Below are 16,233 nucleotides of genomic sequence, written 5' to 3'. Positions count from 1 at the left end.
GGGGCAGCCGATCACGCGGTCATTTCGGCGGTTTATCTCTGGCGCGGGGTTCTCGGCGCTCACTCGAACGTCTATAACTATTGAGCCTGCGCATCGCCATGAAGCAAGCAGCCCCCAGTAACCTCACGCAATGAGCGCCACAGCTACGCATACCGCGACTAAGCGGACAGGCGACATCGGGAGCGTCTTTGCGCAGTTCTCCGGCGGCACTCTCCCCCCCCACTTCGCGCGGCTGAAGCGTGAGCTCGTCCCTCCTGGGCGCGAAGAAGCGGTCATCGCGAGCTGGCACCGTCTCCTCGCACGCCTACACGACGTCACAGCCGAGATCGAGGCTAAAGGATCAGACCTGATCCCCGAAGTCCAGTTCGCCGAGCTGGATGACATCGCGCCGGAGGTGGAGGATGAGGTGCGTGCCCGCGGCATGGTCGTCGTGCGCGGCGTGACGGATACCGACTTGGGCGCACAGCTGCGGAGCTACGTCCGCTCCAACCCAGTCACGGGCTTCCCGAAGGAGAACCCGCAGGTGTTCGAGGTGTACTGGAGTCCGGCGCAGGTCGGCGCACGGGCGCACTCTCATGTCCTGAAAACACAGCGGTGGGCCAATCGGCTCTTCCACGCGGGGGACGGCGCCGAGGTCGACCTCGACACGCCGGTATCGTATTGCGACCGCGCCCGCATCAGGCAACCAGGCGACACCAGCTTTGCTCTGGGGCCTCACGCTGACGGAGGGAGTATCGAGCTGTGGGAGTGAGTTGTGCCATGCACCGCTCGGTGACGCTGGTCTGATGGCAGGGACAAAGGCTACAGGGCGCTCTACCGATCCATTTTCGCAGGCGAGTGGGAAAAGTACGACGCGTACGACGCAGTGCTACGAGACGGCGCCAACAGTAACCTGCACGATGCTGTCGCGCACTGTGGCGTGACCCGGACATGGCAGGGGTGGCTATCGCTCTCCCACACAGGCGCGGGGGAGGGCACGCTACAAGTTTATCCTGCGCTGCGCGAAGCTACTGCCTACATTCTCCTGCGCCCTTTCTTCCGCGCTCTCCTTCCGCCTCATGTACCAGGCTACCTCGCGCCGGAGAACTGGGTGCTGGACCTCGAGTCGGCTTCATTCCCCGGCGCAGCGCTAGGCAAGACCATCGAGCTGTCGCCCGAGACACACCCCCACCTCCGTTTGGATAAGTGTATGGTGCCTATGAGGAGGGTGCGCCCCGGCGACTACGTGCTCTGGCACTGCGAGGGCGTGCACGCCGTCGAGAGCGTCCATGAGGGCGCGGAGGATAGTAGCGTGCTGTATATCGGGGCGTGCCCGCTCACGAAACGAAACGCCTGTCATCTGCGTAAGCAGCGCGACTGTTTTGAGCGCGGCGAGAGCGGACCCGATTTCCCCGCTGGTGTAGGTGAAGCTGATTTTGATGGACGAGCGACGGCGGCGGATATTAAAGGCGCCGAGGGGAGGCGCGCAATGGGTTTGGAACCTTTCGATGCTGCTTGGGGCCGAACCCAAGGTGTGCAGGCCTTGCGACGGGCTGCCAATGAGATCCTCTTTAGTCGTAGTACTGGGACACCACTCCCGGGGTGATGCATATCGTGTGCCGCTCCAGTCATGCGCTTGTAATTGAGGCCCAGAAACTTCTCGTAATGGCGGATAGCAAGATGCAAAGCGACCTATGATGATCACTGCTTATGCACGTTGAATGCATTAGCCGTGTGAGGGTGATACATCTTTGGATCCCGAGGCAGGGCCGGAAAGCAAAAAGTATACACTGTAAGGGAGTCGAACCCCTGCCGCGTCGATGGCAACGACGCATGATACCGTTTCACCAACAGTGTCGGTTGATGATAGCATAGTTTTTGCCGGGCCATATGGCGCTAGCGTGCCCAGCTCACAGAACTAACTTCTTCGACGTGCGTCATACATGTACCACGGAACTGGCTGGCTGGTGTGGGGTGGTGCAATGCAGGACTATGCAAGGTGCATCACAATAAGATAGAGAATTTAGCGCCCCCTTGCATCCTCACCCACCTCGCCCCGCTTTCATGGCTGCCTCATCGCTCTTCTTCAGCTTCTCTGGCAATGGCCCCAGCACGCCGTCCTCGCCGACCAAGCCCAGCGGCTCCATCTCGGCAATAATCGCCTGATTGGCCGGGTTGCCCATCATAAGGTTGCGCACGGCGAACAGCGCGTGTTCGCGGAGGTACGCGTTTCGCTCATCGGTCTCGCACAATCCCAGCACAAGCTGGACGCCACCCGCAGCACGAACTTGGTCTCCCACGGCGGTGTCGTTGAAAGCAAGCACAGCGAGCAGGCGGACCAAGTCACGCTTGACATTTGCGAAGGCATGCTCGATCTCGCGCTGGCTCATCTGTCCTGCGGCGGCGGCCACATTATCTGCAGCTGTAGCGGCGCCGGGTTTGATGCGAGGCAGGAAATCGTGGGTTGCCGCGAGAACATTAACCAGTGCGGGGATGATGCTGGACGATTCTTGGGTTCGGCCTTTCAAGCACGCCACCATGGCCTCCTCTCCGCCTTCCGCCTCCTGCTTGTCCGCGCGGGCCTGGGCCGCGAGCACAATGGTGCTCAAGATCTCGGTATCCAGTACCAGGGCAGCCAGGACAGAGGGCAAGCGGGCGTCGTCCTTCCCGCTACGCATTGATGCGGCGGTGTAGGCGGCGGTGTCACGCCAAGCCTGAATGACGAAGAGACTCGGTGATGGGGTTGGGTGGGCGTGGGGGCGCGTGAGATAGGCGTCGAGAAGCTTGAGAAGCGTCACCTGCGACGGCGTAACAGTTTCCTCCGAAACCGCGAGGGCAGAGTATAGTTCGGATTGGTGACCCGCGGTAAAGAACAGTTCGAAGAAGGACACCGCTAGATCGAAGAGCGGTTCCGCATCGGCGTGCCATGTGTCGAGTCGGTTCAAAATGCGTGCAAGCCAATGTATCGCGGGTGCAGCCAAGAAGCGGGGTCTGAATCAGTATCTGTCGACCAACAAAAAGACCCACTGCCTTGTTTGGGTAGCCAAGTTGATCAGTAGTCGCAGAACGCCGGTGTTGACTCGTACGTCGCCGCTGTCGAGCAGCCGAATGATAACGTCGTCTTCCCGCCGCCCGCTTAGCCACGTCTTCAGCACACTATCAGCGAGGGCCTCGCTATCCGACCCGCCGCGAGAGGAAATGAGATTACACAGCAGCTGCGAGAGAATTCCCTGCAACTCGGCAACTGATTGTGTCAAGAGTCATTTCACAAGCGCGCTCACAATCGGGGTCCTCGATGCGCCCAAACGTCGTTACGTTGAAGATAATCCTGCGAATGTCCGGCTCACTTGGCCTGCTATCAGCCGAAACCTCACATGAGCTCACAAAGCCGCGATCTGCGCGTGGACACTGCCAGCCAGCATGTTGCGCTCCAGCTTGCCCAGCGATGATGCGAGCGCCACGGGCCCGCCGTCGCCGGATGGGTCCAGCGCGTCGGCAAGCAGCGGCCACAATGTCGCGCACAGCTCCCATATCGGAAGCGTCGCCTCTATCTGTTCACTGGAGTCAGTTATTTTCGTCGTCTGTGCGCATACCGCTCGTGCAGGTGGGTAGCGACGTAGCGTGCCGCGTCGTTGATTCGTGCGGAAGCAGGAGAGCGCACGCTCCGCCCAGCCTTCAGGTCGTCTCGCGCCTCTTCAAGCGCTTCCCTCAGAGCGCCAGTATCGAGCATATTAAGCGGAGGTGGGATATTGAGAATGTTGCAACATGAACATTGACGATCAACAAAATGACGAGCCCACCAAGAAAAGGAGTGGGGCCCCAGGGAGGACGGGGTGAATCACACCACCAACATGGCATTTCCGCCGCAACGACTGCAAGGGTGACTGCCGAGCTCTTCTCTTCTCTCAACCTCCCTCCTCCTTCTCAACCTCCTCTCTCTTCCGCTGCTCTTTTTGCTCTTTATCCTCGCATCCGACCCCGCGCACCCATCATGTCGGCTCCTCGCTCCCCCGCCGGCTCTGGGCGCGCCTCCTCCGCCTCACGCCCTGTCTCCCCGTCAAAACCCGGGCTCGGCATTCTGCGTGCCCAGGCCTACACCCCGCCCGTCTCAAGAGAGCCTCCAGTCGTTCTCGGTGTCTGCGCCATGGACGTCAAAGCCCGCTCCAAAGCTATGCGCGAGATCCTTACCCGCCTCAACCAGATTCAGGCGGGCGGTGTCGAGGTCAAGATCTTTGGTGACGTCGTGATTCTTGATGAAGGTAAGCACGTGCGCGAAATGATGGCGCGGTCGCGACGCCGCCGCCTTTGCCGTCGCCGCCATCACTCACGCCACAACTCCATCACTTCCTTCGCCACTAACCCTAGATATCGAGCACTGGCCGCAATGCGACGTGCTCATCTCCTTTTTCTCGACCGACTTCCCCCTCCCCAAGGCGCTTGCGTACACGCAGATCGCGACACGCACGCCGCCGATCAGCATCAACTCGCTTGCCATGCAGAGCCTTCTCTGGGACCGGCGTCTGGTGCTGGCGATCCTCGATCACGTTGGCGTGCCGACTCCCAACCGAGCGGAGGTGAACCGCGACGGCGGACCCCGCGTGCCCAGATTCCTCCGTCAGAGAGCGCGCCGCGATCTAGGCCTCGTTCTGCCAGGCCACAAGGCCAGAGACGAGGACTCTTGGGAGCCCGTCGTTGTTCCGGATCGTTGGAAGAACAAGCGGACGAAGGACACCGTGCCCCGCGCACGCGAGGTCATACTGCGCGCCGATGGCGATGCCATCATCGTCGACGGCCAGGTCATCGAAAAGCCGTTCGTAGAGAAGCCCGTCAACGGCGAGGATCACAACGTGTACATCTACTACAAGGGTGGAGGCGGGCGCAGGCTTTTCCGCAAGGTGTGTCATTAGCCGAAATTGGCTGACGTCAGGTCGGTAACAAGTCGAGCGAATACGACCCCGAGCTTTATCACCCGCGCACGGTCGGCTCGTACATTTACGAGGAGTTTATCAACGTCGACAACGCCGAGGACGTCAAAGTGTACACTGTCGGACCGCACTTTTCGCATGCCGAGACGCGCAAATCGCCTGTTGTTGACGGTTTGGTGCAGCGCAATGCCGATGGCAAGGAAACCCGCTTCATCACCAAGCTCTCAGAGAGAGAGGAGGAGTATGCGCGCGACATTGTTGAGGCGTTCGGGCAGCGTGTCTGCGGCTTCGACCTGCTGCGGTGCGGGCCGCGAAGCATGGTTATCGACGTCAACGGCTGGTCCTTCGTAAAGGGCAACCAGGCGTACTACGACAAGGCCGCCGAGATTCTCTCCGACGTGTGCGACAAGGCGCGCGACCGCAAGCTTGCTGAGCTTGCCGCCGCCAAGCCTGACGCTGCCCTCATGCCCCCGCCCGCTGAGGCGTCGACGAGCACCCTTCGGGCGACCGTCACGGTCCTTCGCCACGCTGACCGCACCCCGAAGATGAAGATCAAGGTGAATGGCCTGGACGACGGCAGTGCTTACTTCAGTTCACCTTCCCTGCGCACGAAAAATGGGCCCAGCCATTCCTCGCTTTGCTCCGCGGTCACCGCGAGGAGATCATTCTCCGTGACCCTCGCCAGCTGAATTACATCCTACTCGCCGCCGACGAAGCCGCTCTAGTGCCCGGGATCGCACCCGAGATCATCACCAAGCTTGAGGCGCTCAAGGAGGCACTCAATAAGAAGATGTTCATGCCCGGCACCAAGGCGCAGCTCAAGCCATCATTTGCCAAGAAGAAGGGCGCGGACGGCGAGGCCAAGAAGGAGAAGAAGGACAAGGGCGGCGGCTCCGATGACGAAGGCGAGCTCGATGAGACGGAGCGCAAGAAGAGAGTGGACGACTGGCTCAAGCGTGGCAGCCTGGGCAACGTCCCCGCCGGCCAGTCTGCGTTGTCGACACTCCGGTCCTCGACACCGCCTGCTGTGGCCCCGGGCGCTCCTATTCCTGCTACGCCTGATATGCTGGCTGTCCTCAGTGGCAATACAAAGCACTACGGCATTCCGGAGGGTCTTGAGAAGATGCAGCTCGTCGTCAAGTGGGGCGGTGAGAGCACCCACGCGGCCCGGTACCAGGCCCGCGATCTCGGCGACCAGTTCAAGAAAGTGAGTTTAGTGATGGGATACCGCTGACTCGCAGGACATTATGATAATGAGTAAGGCGCTGGTGCTTCCCTGACACTACTGACGGCAGACAAGGACGTGCTCAACAACGTCAAAATCTACACGTCGTCTGAGCGGCGTGTCATCGTACGTGGCGGAGTTAAAGCAGCAACTGACGAGCAGAACACGGCGCAAATATTTGCGCATGCTCTTCTCGGCGTCGAGGGTGGATCAGCGGGATCGTCCGTGACCTCACGCACGGGCGCCGTCGTACCGGAGCCTTCCGGGCCCGTTATCTCTCACCTCGTGCAACGCCGCGACCTGCTTGATGACAACAATGCTGGCAAGGAGATGATGAACGACGCGAAGAAGAAGCTGAAGATGCTCCTTCGCTCAGGCGAAACGGAGAAGCGCTCAGACCTCGCGTGGCCCAAGGGCATGAAGGAGCCCGTCGAGGTCGTGAAGGAAGTTGTCACCCAACTGACCGAGCTCCGCGCCATCATGAGAGCCAACTACGAGAACGGCAACGTCGAGAAGATCCCACAACAGCGCTGGTGCTCTGGCGACTCGCCCTGGCTGTTCCGCGAGCGATGGGAGAAGATCTTCGACGACTGGGTCGGCGTCAAGCAGGAGAAGTTTGACCCATCCCGCGTATCGGAGCTGTACGACTCGGTGAGCTGGCGCATCGCCTTTGCAGCCCTAGCTAACAAAAGATCAAGTACGACTCGTTGCACAACCGCAATTTCCTCTTTGCCGTGTTTGACCCTAAGGGCAAGGGGCTCGCGTCGCGTGCTGGAGCCGAGCATCAGGATCGGCGACTGCACGAGCTGTACGCACGCGCCAAGGTGCTCTTTGACCTGGTGGCGCCGCAGGAGTACGGCTTTGATGCCGAGGCCAAGGAGGAGATTGGTGTTCTGACCTCGCTTCCTCTATTGCGCAAGGTCTGGGGCGATCTTGAAGAGGCCAAGACGACTGGCAAGAGCCTCGCCTGCTTCTACTTCACCAAGGAGAGTCACATCACGACCTTTGTGCATCTGCTGCTCGCGAGCGGGATGCCGTTCACGAATGTGCGCATCCCCGAGCTCGACTACTGCTCGCATGTCACCATCGAGCTGTGGGAGAAGAGCACGCCACGGAACGGGCAGGCAGTCAAGGACTTCTCTATCCGCCTGTCGATTAGCGAGGGAGCGCACTCTCCCGCGGTCTTGGACAGCAATGTCGATGCTGTGAGTGTTCATGATGGTTGTGCGGCGTTGCACTACTTGCGCGATGAGGGCTAGCGAACACTGTTTCAAATTCTCAGATCCGGCCACGCCGGCTCTAGCTCAGTCGATGACATTGCTAACGGTCCAGCGCCATTCCCTCACCGTACAGCCGCGCAAGAAGCTGACGATGCACGTCGACTGGGCTCTCGCTGAGAAGTGTCTCTCCAAGCACTTTGACAAGGGACTTACCTTTTCAACAACACCACTTGAGGTGAGTGTGATGCGGTCGATGATGTGGGGATGTGTCACTCACAAGCAGGGTGACGAGGTGTACCTCCAGAAGACAGTGCACGACGAGGCGGTGCTTCCACTGTCGCTTTCACGAGGAGAGGACACGCCGCGAGGCCACATGTCATCAGCGAGCTCGTTCCGGAGTGCGGCTAGTGACGCAGGGTGGAGCTAGCTCTTGGCGAGTCGGCGACGCGTATAGTGACTGTAGATGCGTGCCTGGGGTTTGGTTTCAGATCTGGAATGCAAGTGAATTGTTTATGGTTCCCGTTACGCCACCCGCGCCACGGCGCCCGCGGTGGCTAGTGGGGTGATCATGTGCAAGGTGGGGGCGTCAGCAGTGGTGCGGATGTCTGCACCAGCAAGATTAGCGAGGTCGCACGTTGGCTGCCTGAACTAGTGACGCACGTGGTGAAGCGGGAGCGCGTACGAGTCGACAAGCGAGAGGAGACCGAGGAGACTGAGGAGGTGAGGAGGTGAGGAGATGGGGATTGTGATGACGTCGTTGGTTAATGCTTTCTTTTTTTTTCTGTTAGGACGCTTGATTACGAGGCCACGAGGGGGTATTTATTATTCTAATCCTCGTCACATCTCAGGAGTCGCGATCGAAGCAGAGGGAGGCAGCTTCGGAGTCGAGTGCTCGGATCCATACGGGCCACGCATGCTCCAGCTCGAGTATATTGTCGGATAAGTCGTGCACAACAATAGAGTGATCAAGGTAGATACCAATACCAGCAATAATAGTGAGTCGTATGCTGTAATAAGCGAAGCGATGATGCCAAGGAGGTACAAAGTAAATGTTTGCTGAAAGAGAATGCTTGGGGGAGGGGAGGGGAGAAGGAAGGACGTCACCATTCAGGTCCCGCCAACTGCCCATGCCGCCGCCCACATTATCGCTTGCATTCATCATCCATCTTTACATCTTTCTCTCTCCTCATCCCTCTCTTCATCTCTCTCTCTTCATCTCCTCATCTGTTCTACCTGTCTATCGCCCACTCCATTCCCTCTCTCCTCTCCCCCCTCTCCTCACCACCTCCGGCGTCCCCCCCCTCCGCCCATCCACCCCACCATGGGCCTCCTCTCGCAGGGCATGGACGCCCTCAACATTGGCAGCAAGCCCAAGTCGCGCCGCACCAGCCTCCAAGGCACTCCTATCGATGACCAGGCTCCAGAGGGCAGTGAGGCCGATACCTCCACCCTCGACAAGGACGAGGGCAACATTCTCATGGCCCTCATCTCGCAGTGTGAGTACTCGTAGCCGCTCCATGGCATACCCCGGCAAAAGCCGACGGAGACGGCACGTCACGACGACGCGTCGCGGCATCTCTGGTGGCTAAGCAAACGTGATACGACATCGCGTCATGCCCAAATGATAGCCATCGGAAGCACTCGCCCTCCCCTGTCATTCACATCGTCGTCCGATGCATTCGGACCTGTGCGATGAGCGGTATAACTGAGCCCATCGTCCCGACGCGATCGCCGGCGTGGTGCGCGTTCAGCAGTCTGAAGGTCGTGCTCGCCGTGCTGTTCTACCCTCGATTTGCGCCCACTACTACCGCACCTTCTCCTGCTATCTCTGCTCCAGCGAAACGAGACTAACCCAAGTGCGCCCGGGAATGGACCTTACCAAGATCGCACTCCCAACCTTTGTGCTCGAGCCACGGTCGTTGCTCGAGCGCATTACTGACTTCTTCTCGCACCCGGATCTGATCTTTGGGTGCGTACGGAGTGGGGTGGTATTTGAGAAGTGCTGGCTCAGGTGGCGGTGGCGGGAGGCTATTCCGTCGCCAGGCCGCCCGCGCCTTACCGTTCGCCACGTGCATGGCGAGAACTCGTGCATTGTGTTGGGTTCCAGCTGGCTCTGCACCGGTATAAAGTTATTCACTGATACACAGCGCTGGACAAGATCCCGACGCACGCGTGCGTTTCATGCGTATCATGACATTCTACCTCTCTGGGTGGCACATCAAGCCTCGCGGGTGAGTCAGGCTTTTCCTTTGCTGTGGCTCGACTTTGCTCACGCGTAGCGTAAAGAAGCCTTACAACCCAATTCTGAACGAGTTCTACCGCTGCACTTATTACTACCCGGACGGATCGCAAGGATATTATGTTGCCGAGCAGGTCTCGCACCACCCAGTAAGCCGCTGATCGTGTCATTTTGGCTTACCTCAGCCCATCTCCGCATTCTTCTACGTCTCGCCCAAGAATGGCATCCTCGTCACCGGAGAGCTCAAGCCCAAGTCAAGATTCCTCGGAAACTCGGCAGCGACGATCATGGAAGGCGAGGACCGCATTCGCTTCCTGAACCGCCCGGACGACGGCGAGTACTGCATTTCGGTATGTCGTGACGTGGTCAGACGGCGCACACGCTGACACACAGATGCCCAACACTTACGCGCGCGGTATTCTGTTTGGCAAGATGTTGCTCGAGCTCGGCGACTTGTCGACGATTCGGAATGATGTGACTGGCTACAACTGTGACGTTGACTTCAAGACCAAGGTAAGCCCGGCGTACTCAGCGTAGCTGAATGCAGGGATGGGTTTCGGGCGGCTACAACCTCATCTCGGGTAAGGTCACAGGCCCTGGTGGTAAATTGGAGGGCGAGATCAACGGCATGTGGAGCGGGACGATCGACTTCAACCCGAAGGGAGGAAAGAAGTCGACCTTGTTTGACGCCTCCAAGTCCAAGGCCGTCGCCAAGGCGGTTCTTCCCGAGTCGATGCAGGAGGAGAATGAGTCGAGGCGGTGAGTTTGCTGTGGGAGCACTTGCCGTCGACAGCCTCTGAAAAGGACTACGGGCTGATGACTAGACTATGGGCCAAGCTTACCGACGCGATCAAGGCCGCGGACATGAACGCGGCGCAGGCTGCCAAGTCGGCAGTGGAAGACCGTCAACGCGAGCTGCGCCAGCAGCGTGCCGAGCGCGGGGAGCCGGCTCCCACACCTCGCTTTTTCGTTCCTGTTGGGGACAAGTTTATGCCCAAGCTCGACGTGGACAAGCTGCCCAAGGACGTAGACGAGTTGGAGGCTGTTGTGCGCAACTTTATCTTTGGCGATCGCGTTCCTGGGCCACCGCCGGCCGGCTCAGCGCCGCCCACGAGCACTCCGGCGCTGTCCGTTGAGGTCCCCCCCGTAAGCTCGTCGACAGGGTCGGCGAGTGCTCAGGCAGCAACACCTCAAACCCAGCGGACTACGCAGACTCCCGCTTCTACGGAGGTTCCAGCACGGACACAGGCGGCGGTTGGGCCTCCAGGTGTTGCTGCGGCTGGCGCGGCAGCAGGAGGACGTGGAGCTGCTCCTGTCACGAACGCCGCTCCTTCACAGACCACCACCCGGCCTTCGGCAGCCCCCCGGCAAAACAGCGTCCACATGGCCGATGAGCAGCACCCAGTACCCGCCGCGCCTAAAGGAGTAGATGCCTTGGCTGCGGTCACTAATGCTCATCCAGGGAAGGACGGGCAAGGCGAGGATCCACGTAGAGCATCAATTGCGTCGACCATCTCGGATGACGAATTCCATGACGCCCACGAAGACTTCCACCCCCCACACGCATAAGTGTAGAGTTTGGGCCTGTGCAGATACAAGCATATGAGGACGAGCACGGCACGATCACGAGAGCACGACATGGGCGGGCATATGGGATAGACGTGTATAGTGATGCAGAGAGTGTGCAGTCAGTGTAGCGCAAGGAGCGCAGGTGTCTAATATAAATCAACGTATTCATTCAACGGTATTCGACCATATTAGACAAACCACGTGGAATGGGTTTGTATTTTCTCACTTTTCTCCCGAGATGTCGGAGATGGACAGCCAGCTCTCTTCGCGTTTCCAAGCGTGAAGCACGATCACCGCAACCACAACACCCCGCCATGCCGCTGTACGAGCTCTTTTGCATCGCCTCGCACAACCCAACATCACCAGTGAGTACGAGCGACGGGGAGGGGATCCGCGGAAAGAATGGCGCGGGCTGGTGGAACACGCCTGGGGCTGGAGGCCATGGATGTGGAGGTGCTTTGAGAAAGTCCGAACCTAGAGGGACTGGAGTCCGGCGAGATAGCGGGACAGGACAACAGGATGGCCAGCGACAAAGGTCTCGAATACGGCTCGACGCTCGCAGGACGCCAGGCTCGGCGGACGTCCGAGTATGACATCGAGGCTGGCGGAACTGGATGCGCCACGCATCGCGCGACATCAGCATACAAGGCCACGTTGGACCGCGGCAGGCGCACCTGCCTCGGCACGGACGAGAGATTCCGCCGCTGCAGGAAACCGTCCTCTGCAGCCTCACGCCGCGCCTCCATGTCTGCACGCGAGTAGGCCGCTCTCAGTTCGCGCGGAGGCCGTTCATCATCCATCGTCCACTACTGTCCTCGTCTTCGCGTTACTGCCTTCAGCACAGCCCAGTCCTCTCGTTTCGCCGGCCGTCGCTCTGGGCCTCCAATTGTCTCTGGACGTCTGCGATACCCCTCGCGGTCCTCGTGCCCCGCAGCTGTCCCAGGCTGCTCCTGTTCTCCTGCTTCACGTCCACCTGTCCGCTCCCTCCCCCTCCCCCCCGCCCCCCCCCCTTCCCCCCACCAATCTCTCCCCTTTGATCGAGCGCTCACCCCAGGCCGGCCTCCGGCAGCTGATCCGTTCCGTCGCAAACCAGGTGCACGGAACAGGCGGTGTTGTGCGCGACCTGCGCGCACTTGGTGCCGGCTTGACGCTACCTTACCGCATGAAGCGCAACCAGCAGTTTCACGAGCGCGGCGAGTGAGTATTCTGGCTCGGAGCGAGGGACTGTATCCGGGATCTGGACTGCGGAGTGGAGGACAAAACACTGCGGGACACCGGGACCAAGTTCACGTTTCAGAGACCTTGCCTCTGACATACCGAGCTGCCCTTGGCCTATACGCAGCGCCACCGCATAGTAGACCGTGTCGGGGTTTGGACCACAGCTTTCCTCCTCGATCCGACATTTGAACGGCTTGGGACCCCTGGACTTTGACCGAGGCTGACGCCAGCCACTTCACGATGTCATTTGACACCTCGCCGGTCGTGTTGAAGCGCATCAACGAGACGCTGCGCCGCGACCCAATGGTCGTGCGCTGGATGCTCACGAAGAAGGGCGCTGCAGTGTGAGTTCTGAGATTGTGTGGCGTACGGTCAAAGCCGAGAGTAGCTTGGCAGGAGGCCATTCCCATTCCCATTCTCAAAGCATTCCCGCTAATAGTTTCCAGTCGCGAGCTCAACCCCGCACCGCCCTCGACGGTCCATATGCTTGGGCAGGAAGACTTGGGCCGCTACTAAGTTGCATTGTACACTAGACAGAGATGATTGCATTACTCTTGACCGAGACGCTGCGTGCGCCAAAGCATGCCCACCCCCATCTGGACTTTGGTGGCAAATGGAGTATTTGCCAAGGGAGATGGGTGGCCAATTGAGGGGGTGATAAATCGGGACTTTGTTGGAATATTCGTAGAGTTGCCATTCATTCCCTTCAAACTCTTCGTACATGTCCATATTCAACGTCATGCCCTCCCCGCTCCACCCTCGCCGTTCTGCGCCTGCTCCGTCGTCCAGCTCCAGCCCCCCACGGCCCGAGATAATTCTCGGCGCTCGATTCAGGCTGCCACCCGGCGCGCCTGGCTGTCGGAGCATGCCGATGGATGCGCCTGGCGCCAAGGCCCAAGGTTTGGAATACCTCATCCTAACAGCTTCTCAACTCTGGAATCAGCGTCGGCAGCTGCATACATGCACCGTCTCCGCCGCGGGACTGACCACGTTTGCTGCATCTTCTCACCACACTCTTGCTCACTGCCACACTCACTTACATCTCTGCTCGCTGCGGAGTGCATTCTCAACGCCATCCCCTGCGGTTCCTTGCTTGCCACTTCTGCCATCGCGACATCCTCTCCACCACCACGCTCCCAAGCTCTCCCCTCTCCAGCGCTCCCCTCTCACACCCACCTGCCCGCCATGGCCGAGCCGTGCGAGCATGTCCTCGCCGAGCGACGAGAAGCGGCCGCAGCCTCGCGCGACATCGCACCCTTTCCCACCGTTTCTTTACCTGGACGCCCACGGCGGCAGTCCTCAGTCCGCCGGTCAACAACCTCGACGCCTGGCGGAGGGAGAGCCGAAGCCTGCCCCGTGTGCGGTTGTACATGTGACTGTGCGCGACCACGGGCAGCGCAAGCAGGATCAACAAACTCGCCGCGTGCCTCTCCATCAGACTTGCGCTCGCCCAAACCGTCGGCATCACCACTCTCCCCTCCAACCCGCCACGTATCTCCACCACCCCTCTCCCTCCCGCCATCACCCTCTGATACAGAAGCGCCACACTCGTCGTACACCACCCCGCACCACCGGGCCCATGAGACACCATCTCTCGCCCTCGCGCCCCGCACCTCCCCCGTGCCGGAGGAGAGCGGGCGCTCGTCCGCCGATACAACGAGCACCAAGGCCGATGACTCCGGCGGCCTAAGCAAGGCGATGCGCGAGCGCCGCCGCGACCGCATTTTCAGATATCTCCCGAAGAGCGAGAGCGACTTTGATGCCGAAGCGCAGACGGAGGAGGTGCCGCGCACATGGCACATGTGGGCGAACGAGAGCGTAAAGACGAGCGCGCTTGTCCCCGCCCTCGTGATGCAGGCGCTCGCGACGGGCCTGCTGGACGCCACGACATACACAGACTTTATGACGTTCGCGAGCAACCAAACGGGCAACGCGATCCTCCTGACCGTCGCGGCGGTCGGCACGGTGTCGCAGTCGACGACGCTGCTCATCCGCACAGCCGTGTCGTTCGGCTCGTTCCTCGCCGGCGCCTTCGTCTTCGGACAGGTCGGCTACTTTGTCGGCGTGCGCCGCCGTACGTGGCTGATGGTATCCACCGCCCTCCAGACCCTCTTCCTCGTCGTCGCGTGCATCCTCCTCTCGCCACACGGCCCGGCCGTCACCCACGTCGGCGGCCCGCACGACTGGGTCATCCTCAGCCTCTTCGCACTCATGAGCGGCGGCCAAGTCGCCATGGCCCGCCAGAGCAGCTGCCAAGAACTCCCTACCGCACCCATGACTTCGACGTTCGTCGACTTTGTCGCCGACCACTACCTCTTCACCGGGTGGAACGACCCCAAGGCTGTCAGCCGCAACCGCCGCTTGTACTATGTCGTCGCGATGATCGGTGGCTCGTTCCTCGGCGCGGTTATGCACCGCTACTCGAGCTCGTGGATTGTTGCGGTCATCGCAGTTGGGATAAAACTCGTTGCGCTGGCAATGGTCGCGCTCGCCAAGCCAGACGGATGCTACGAGGGATGACTCCGACAGAACCACAGTTACGACACGGCAGCATGACCAGCTCACGATCATACCACATGTAGACCAATATTATCATTATGCATTACACTCTTGCCATGACTGTACCCCGTAAGCCCACTCGACGCCCTCCCTCTCCGCAAACTCTCTTAACAACCTCTCCACCCTCGGGCCCTGCGTCTCGTCCAGCGCGCCCGCGACCGCCCGCCTGCTCAGCTCGAGCAAGTCCGCGCGCCCGAGCCCAAAGTGCTGCGCGGCATGCGCATGCTCCTCCGAACTGCTACTCGCGAATACCCCAATATCGTCCGTGCCAAGACAAATCGCCCCGCCGCGGCGCCACCACTCGCCGAAGTGGTGGTCTGCAATCCCCGGCCGCGCGTCGGCGCGCTCGGCGCACGGCAACATGCCCGCGAGGACATTACACGAGAGACACATCTCTACGCCGACGCGCTCGCGCACGATGCGCTCCACGATCTCGGGCGGCGTGTGGATCGCGTGGCCCACCCGCCGCGGCCGCCAGTCCAAGAGCTCGTGGAGCTCGGCCGTCGACGCGGGAATCTCGGCAAAGTGCAGGACGCAGGGGAGGTGCGCGGCGCGCGCGCGCGCAAACGCCGGCCGGAGGGCGGCTACGGGGCGCGGCGCCGCCGGGTCGCCGCACACGTCGAGGCCGACGACGGGCCGGCCTTCGGCGCGCAGCGCGAGCGCGAGGTCGACGATCGCCTCCGCTTCCGCCGGCCCGTGCTTCGCCCGGTCGACCGAGAGGATGAGGCGCACGGGCATGGACTCTGCGCGGTTCCATTCTTCGATGACGTCCAAGACGACGCGGACGCCCACGTCTGCCGGCGCGCCGGGGAGCGCGCGCGGCGTCGTACGCAGCTCGAGGTAGACGACGCCGTCGTCCGCGAAGCCGCGCAGGACGGCGCGCGTCGCGCGCGCCAGCGCACCGGGCGTACAGAGCAGGCGGTAGATGTACGTGTTGAAGTGCGCGAAGAACGTACGTATCCCCTGCGCGCCTGTGGGGTCCGCGAGCGCTTCGAGCGGAGGCGTGAGGGAGGCGCGCTCGGCCGCGGGCAGGTCCGCCCATATTTCTTGCAGGACGGCAGGCGTCACGCTGCCGCTTAGATGGGCGTGGAGCTGGCATCAGCGTGGGACGGAGCTGGGCACACCTCGACCTTGGGCAGGCGGCGGCAGTACTCGTCATCTGCAATGTCTGACATGCTGAGTTGAGGGTGCGAGGGAAAGTTGCAACGCGTCGAAGTGGCAGCGCGTGGTGGAGGTCCGGGAAGTACGTCACTCCTCTTTCATGGAATCCGCACGGGAATCGTCGCTCGCCATCCACCT

At 60.8% G+C, this 16,233-nt stretch overlaps 7 protein-coding genes across 7 annotated transcripts; 5 read left to right on the top strand and 2 right to left on the bottom strand.

Moving 5' to 3' along the window:
- Window positions 1–130: 130 nt before the first annotated feature.
- COLE_07680 (uncharacterized protein) lies at window positions 131–1,585 on the top strand (the record flags this gene model as incomplete). The annotated part of the gene is made up of 2 exons (XM_018424516.2): window positions 131–747; window positions 793–1,585. 2 exons carry the CDS (start codon window positions 131–133, stop codon window positions 1,583–1,585), a joined length of 1,410 nt encoding a protein of 469 aa, XP_018275337.1.
- A 436-nt stretch (window positions 1,586–2,021) lies between these two features.
- On the bottom strand, window positions 2,022–3,709 carry COLE_07679 (uncharacterized protein; the record flags this gene model as incomplete). The annotated part of the gene is made up of 5 exons (XM_018421027.2): window positions 2,022–2,970; window positions 3,007–3,223; window positions 3,261–3,331; window positions 3,364–3,537; window positions 3,573–3,709. The coding sequence occupies 5 exons, from the start codon at window positions 3,707–3,709 to the stop codon at window positions 2,022–2,024; spliced, it is 1,548 nt and encodes a 515-aa protein (XP_018275338.1).
- Window positions 3,710–3,970: 261 nt separating this feature from the next.
- On the top strand, window positions 3,971–7,776 carry COLE_07678 (uncharacterized protein; the record flags this gene model as incomplete). The annotated part of the gene is made up of 10 exons (XM_018424517.2): window positions 3,971–4,238; window positions 4,345–4,874; window positions 4,907–5,461; window positions 5,497–6,111; window positions 6,146–6,161; window positions 6,200–6,255; window positions 6,292–6,780; window positions 6,822–7,334; window positions 7,462–7,584; window positions 7,633–7,776. The coding sequence occupies 10 exons, from the start codon at window positions 3,971–3,973 to the stop codon at window positions 7,774–7,776; spliced, it is 3,309 nt and encodes a 1,102-aa protein (XP_018275339.1).
- Window positions 7,777–8,670: 894 nt separating this feature from the next.
- On the top strand, window positions 8,671–11,157 carry COLE_07677 (uncharacterized protein; the record flags this gene model as incomplete). The annotated part of the gene is made up of 8 exons (XM_018424518.2): window positions 8,671–8,845; window positions 9,207–9,318; window positions 9,497–9,580; window positions 9,629–9,737; window positions 9,774–9,938; window positions 9,982–10,101; window positions 10,136–10,347; window positions 10,413–11,157. 8 exons carry the CDS (start codon window positions 8,671–8,673, stop codon window positions 11,155–11,157), a joined length of 1,722 nt encoding a protein of 573 aa, XP_018275340.1.
- A 589-nt stretch (window positions 11,158–11,746) lies between these two features.
- On the top strand, window positions 11,747–12,723 carry COLE_07676 (mitochondrial 37S ribosomal protein bS6m; the record flags this gene model as incomplete). Its single annotated transcript, XM_018426106.2, has 2 exons — window positions 11,747–12,354; window positions 12,606–12,723. The coding sequence occupies 2 exons, from the start codon at window positions 11,747–11,749 to the stop codon at window positions 12,721–12,723; spliced, it is 726 nt and encodes a 241-aa protein (XP_018275341.2).
- Window positions 12,724–14,168: 1,445 nt separating this feature from the next.
- COLE_07675 (uncharacterized protein) lies at window positions 14,169–14,957 on the top strand (the record flags this gene model as incomplete). Its single annotated transcript, XM_018420086.2, has 1 exon — window positions 14,169–14,957. One exon carries the CDS (start codon window positions 14,169–14,171, stop codon window positions 14,955–14,957), a length of 789 nt encoding a protein of 262 aa, XP_018275342.2.
- A 13-nt stretch (window positions 14,958–14,970) lies between these two features.
- COLE_07674 (uncharacterized protein) lies at window positions 14,971–16,109 on the bottom strand (the record flags this gene model as incomplete). Its single annotated transcript, XM_018421586.2, has 2 exons — window positions 14,971–16,026; window positions 16,059–16,109. 2 exons carry the CDS (start codon window positions 16,107–16,109, stop codon window positions 14,971–14,973), a joined length of 1,107 nt encoding a protein of 368 aa, XP_018275343.1.
- Window positions 16,110–16,233: the final 124 nt, after the last annotated feature.

The sequence above is a fragment of the Cutaneotrichosporon oleaginosum genome (assembly GCF_008065305.1).
Source record: "Cutaneotrichosporon oleaginosum strain ATCC 20508 chromosome Unknown ATCC20508_contig08, whole genome shotgun sequence".
In the NCBI taxonomy this organism is placed as follows: Eukaryota; Fungi; Basidiomycota; class Tremellomycetes; order Trichosporonales; family Trichosporonaceae; genus Cutaneotrichosporon; species Cutaneotrichosporon oleaginosum.
The sequence above is the reverse complement of the archived record's forward strand: the minus strand, read 5'-3'. Positions and strand labels throughout refer to the sequence as shown.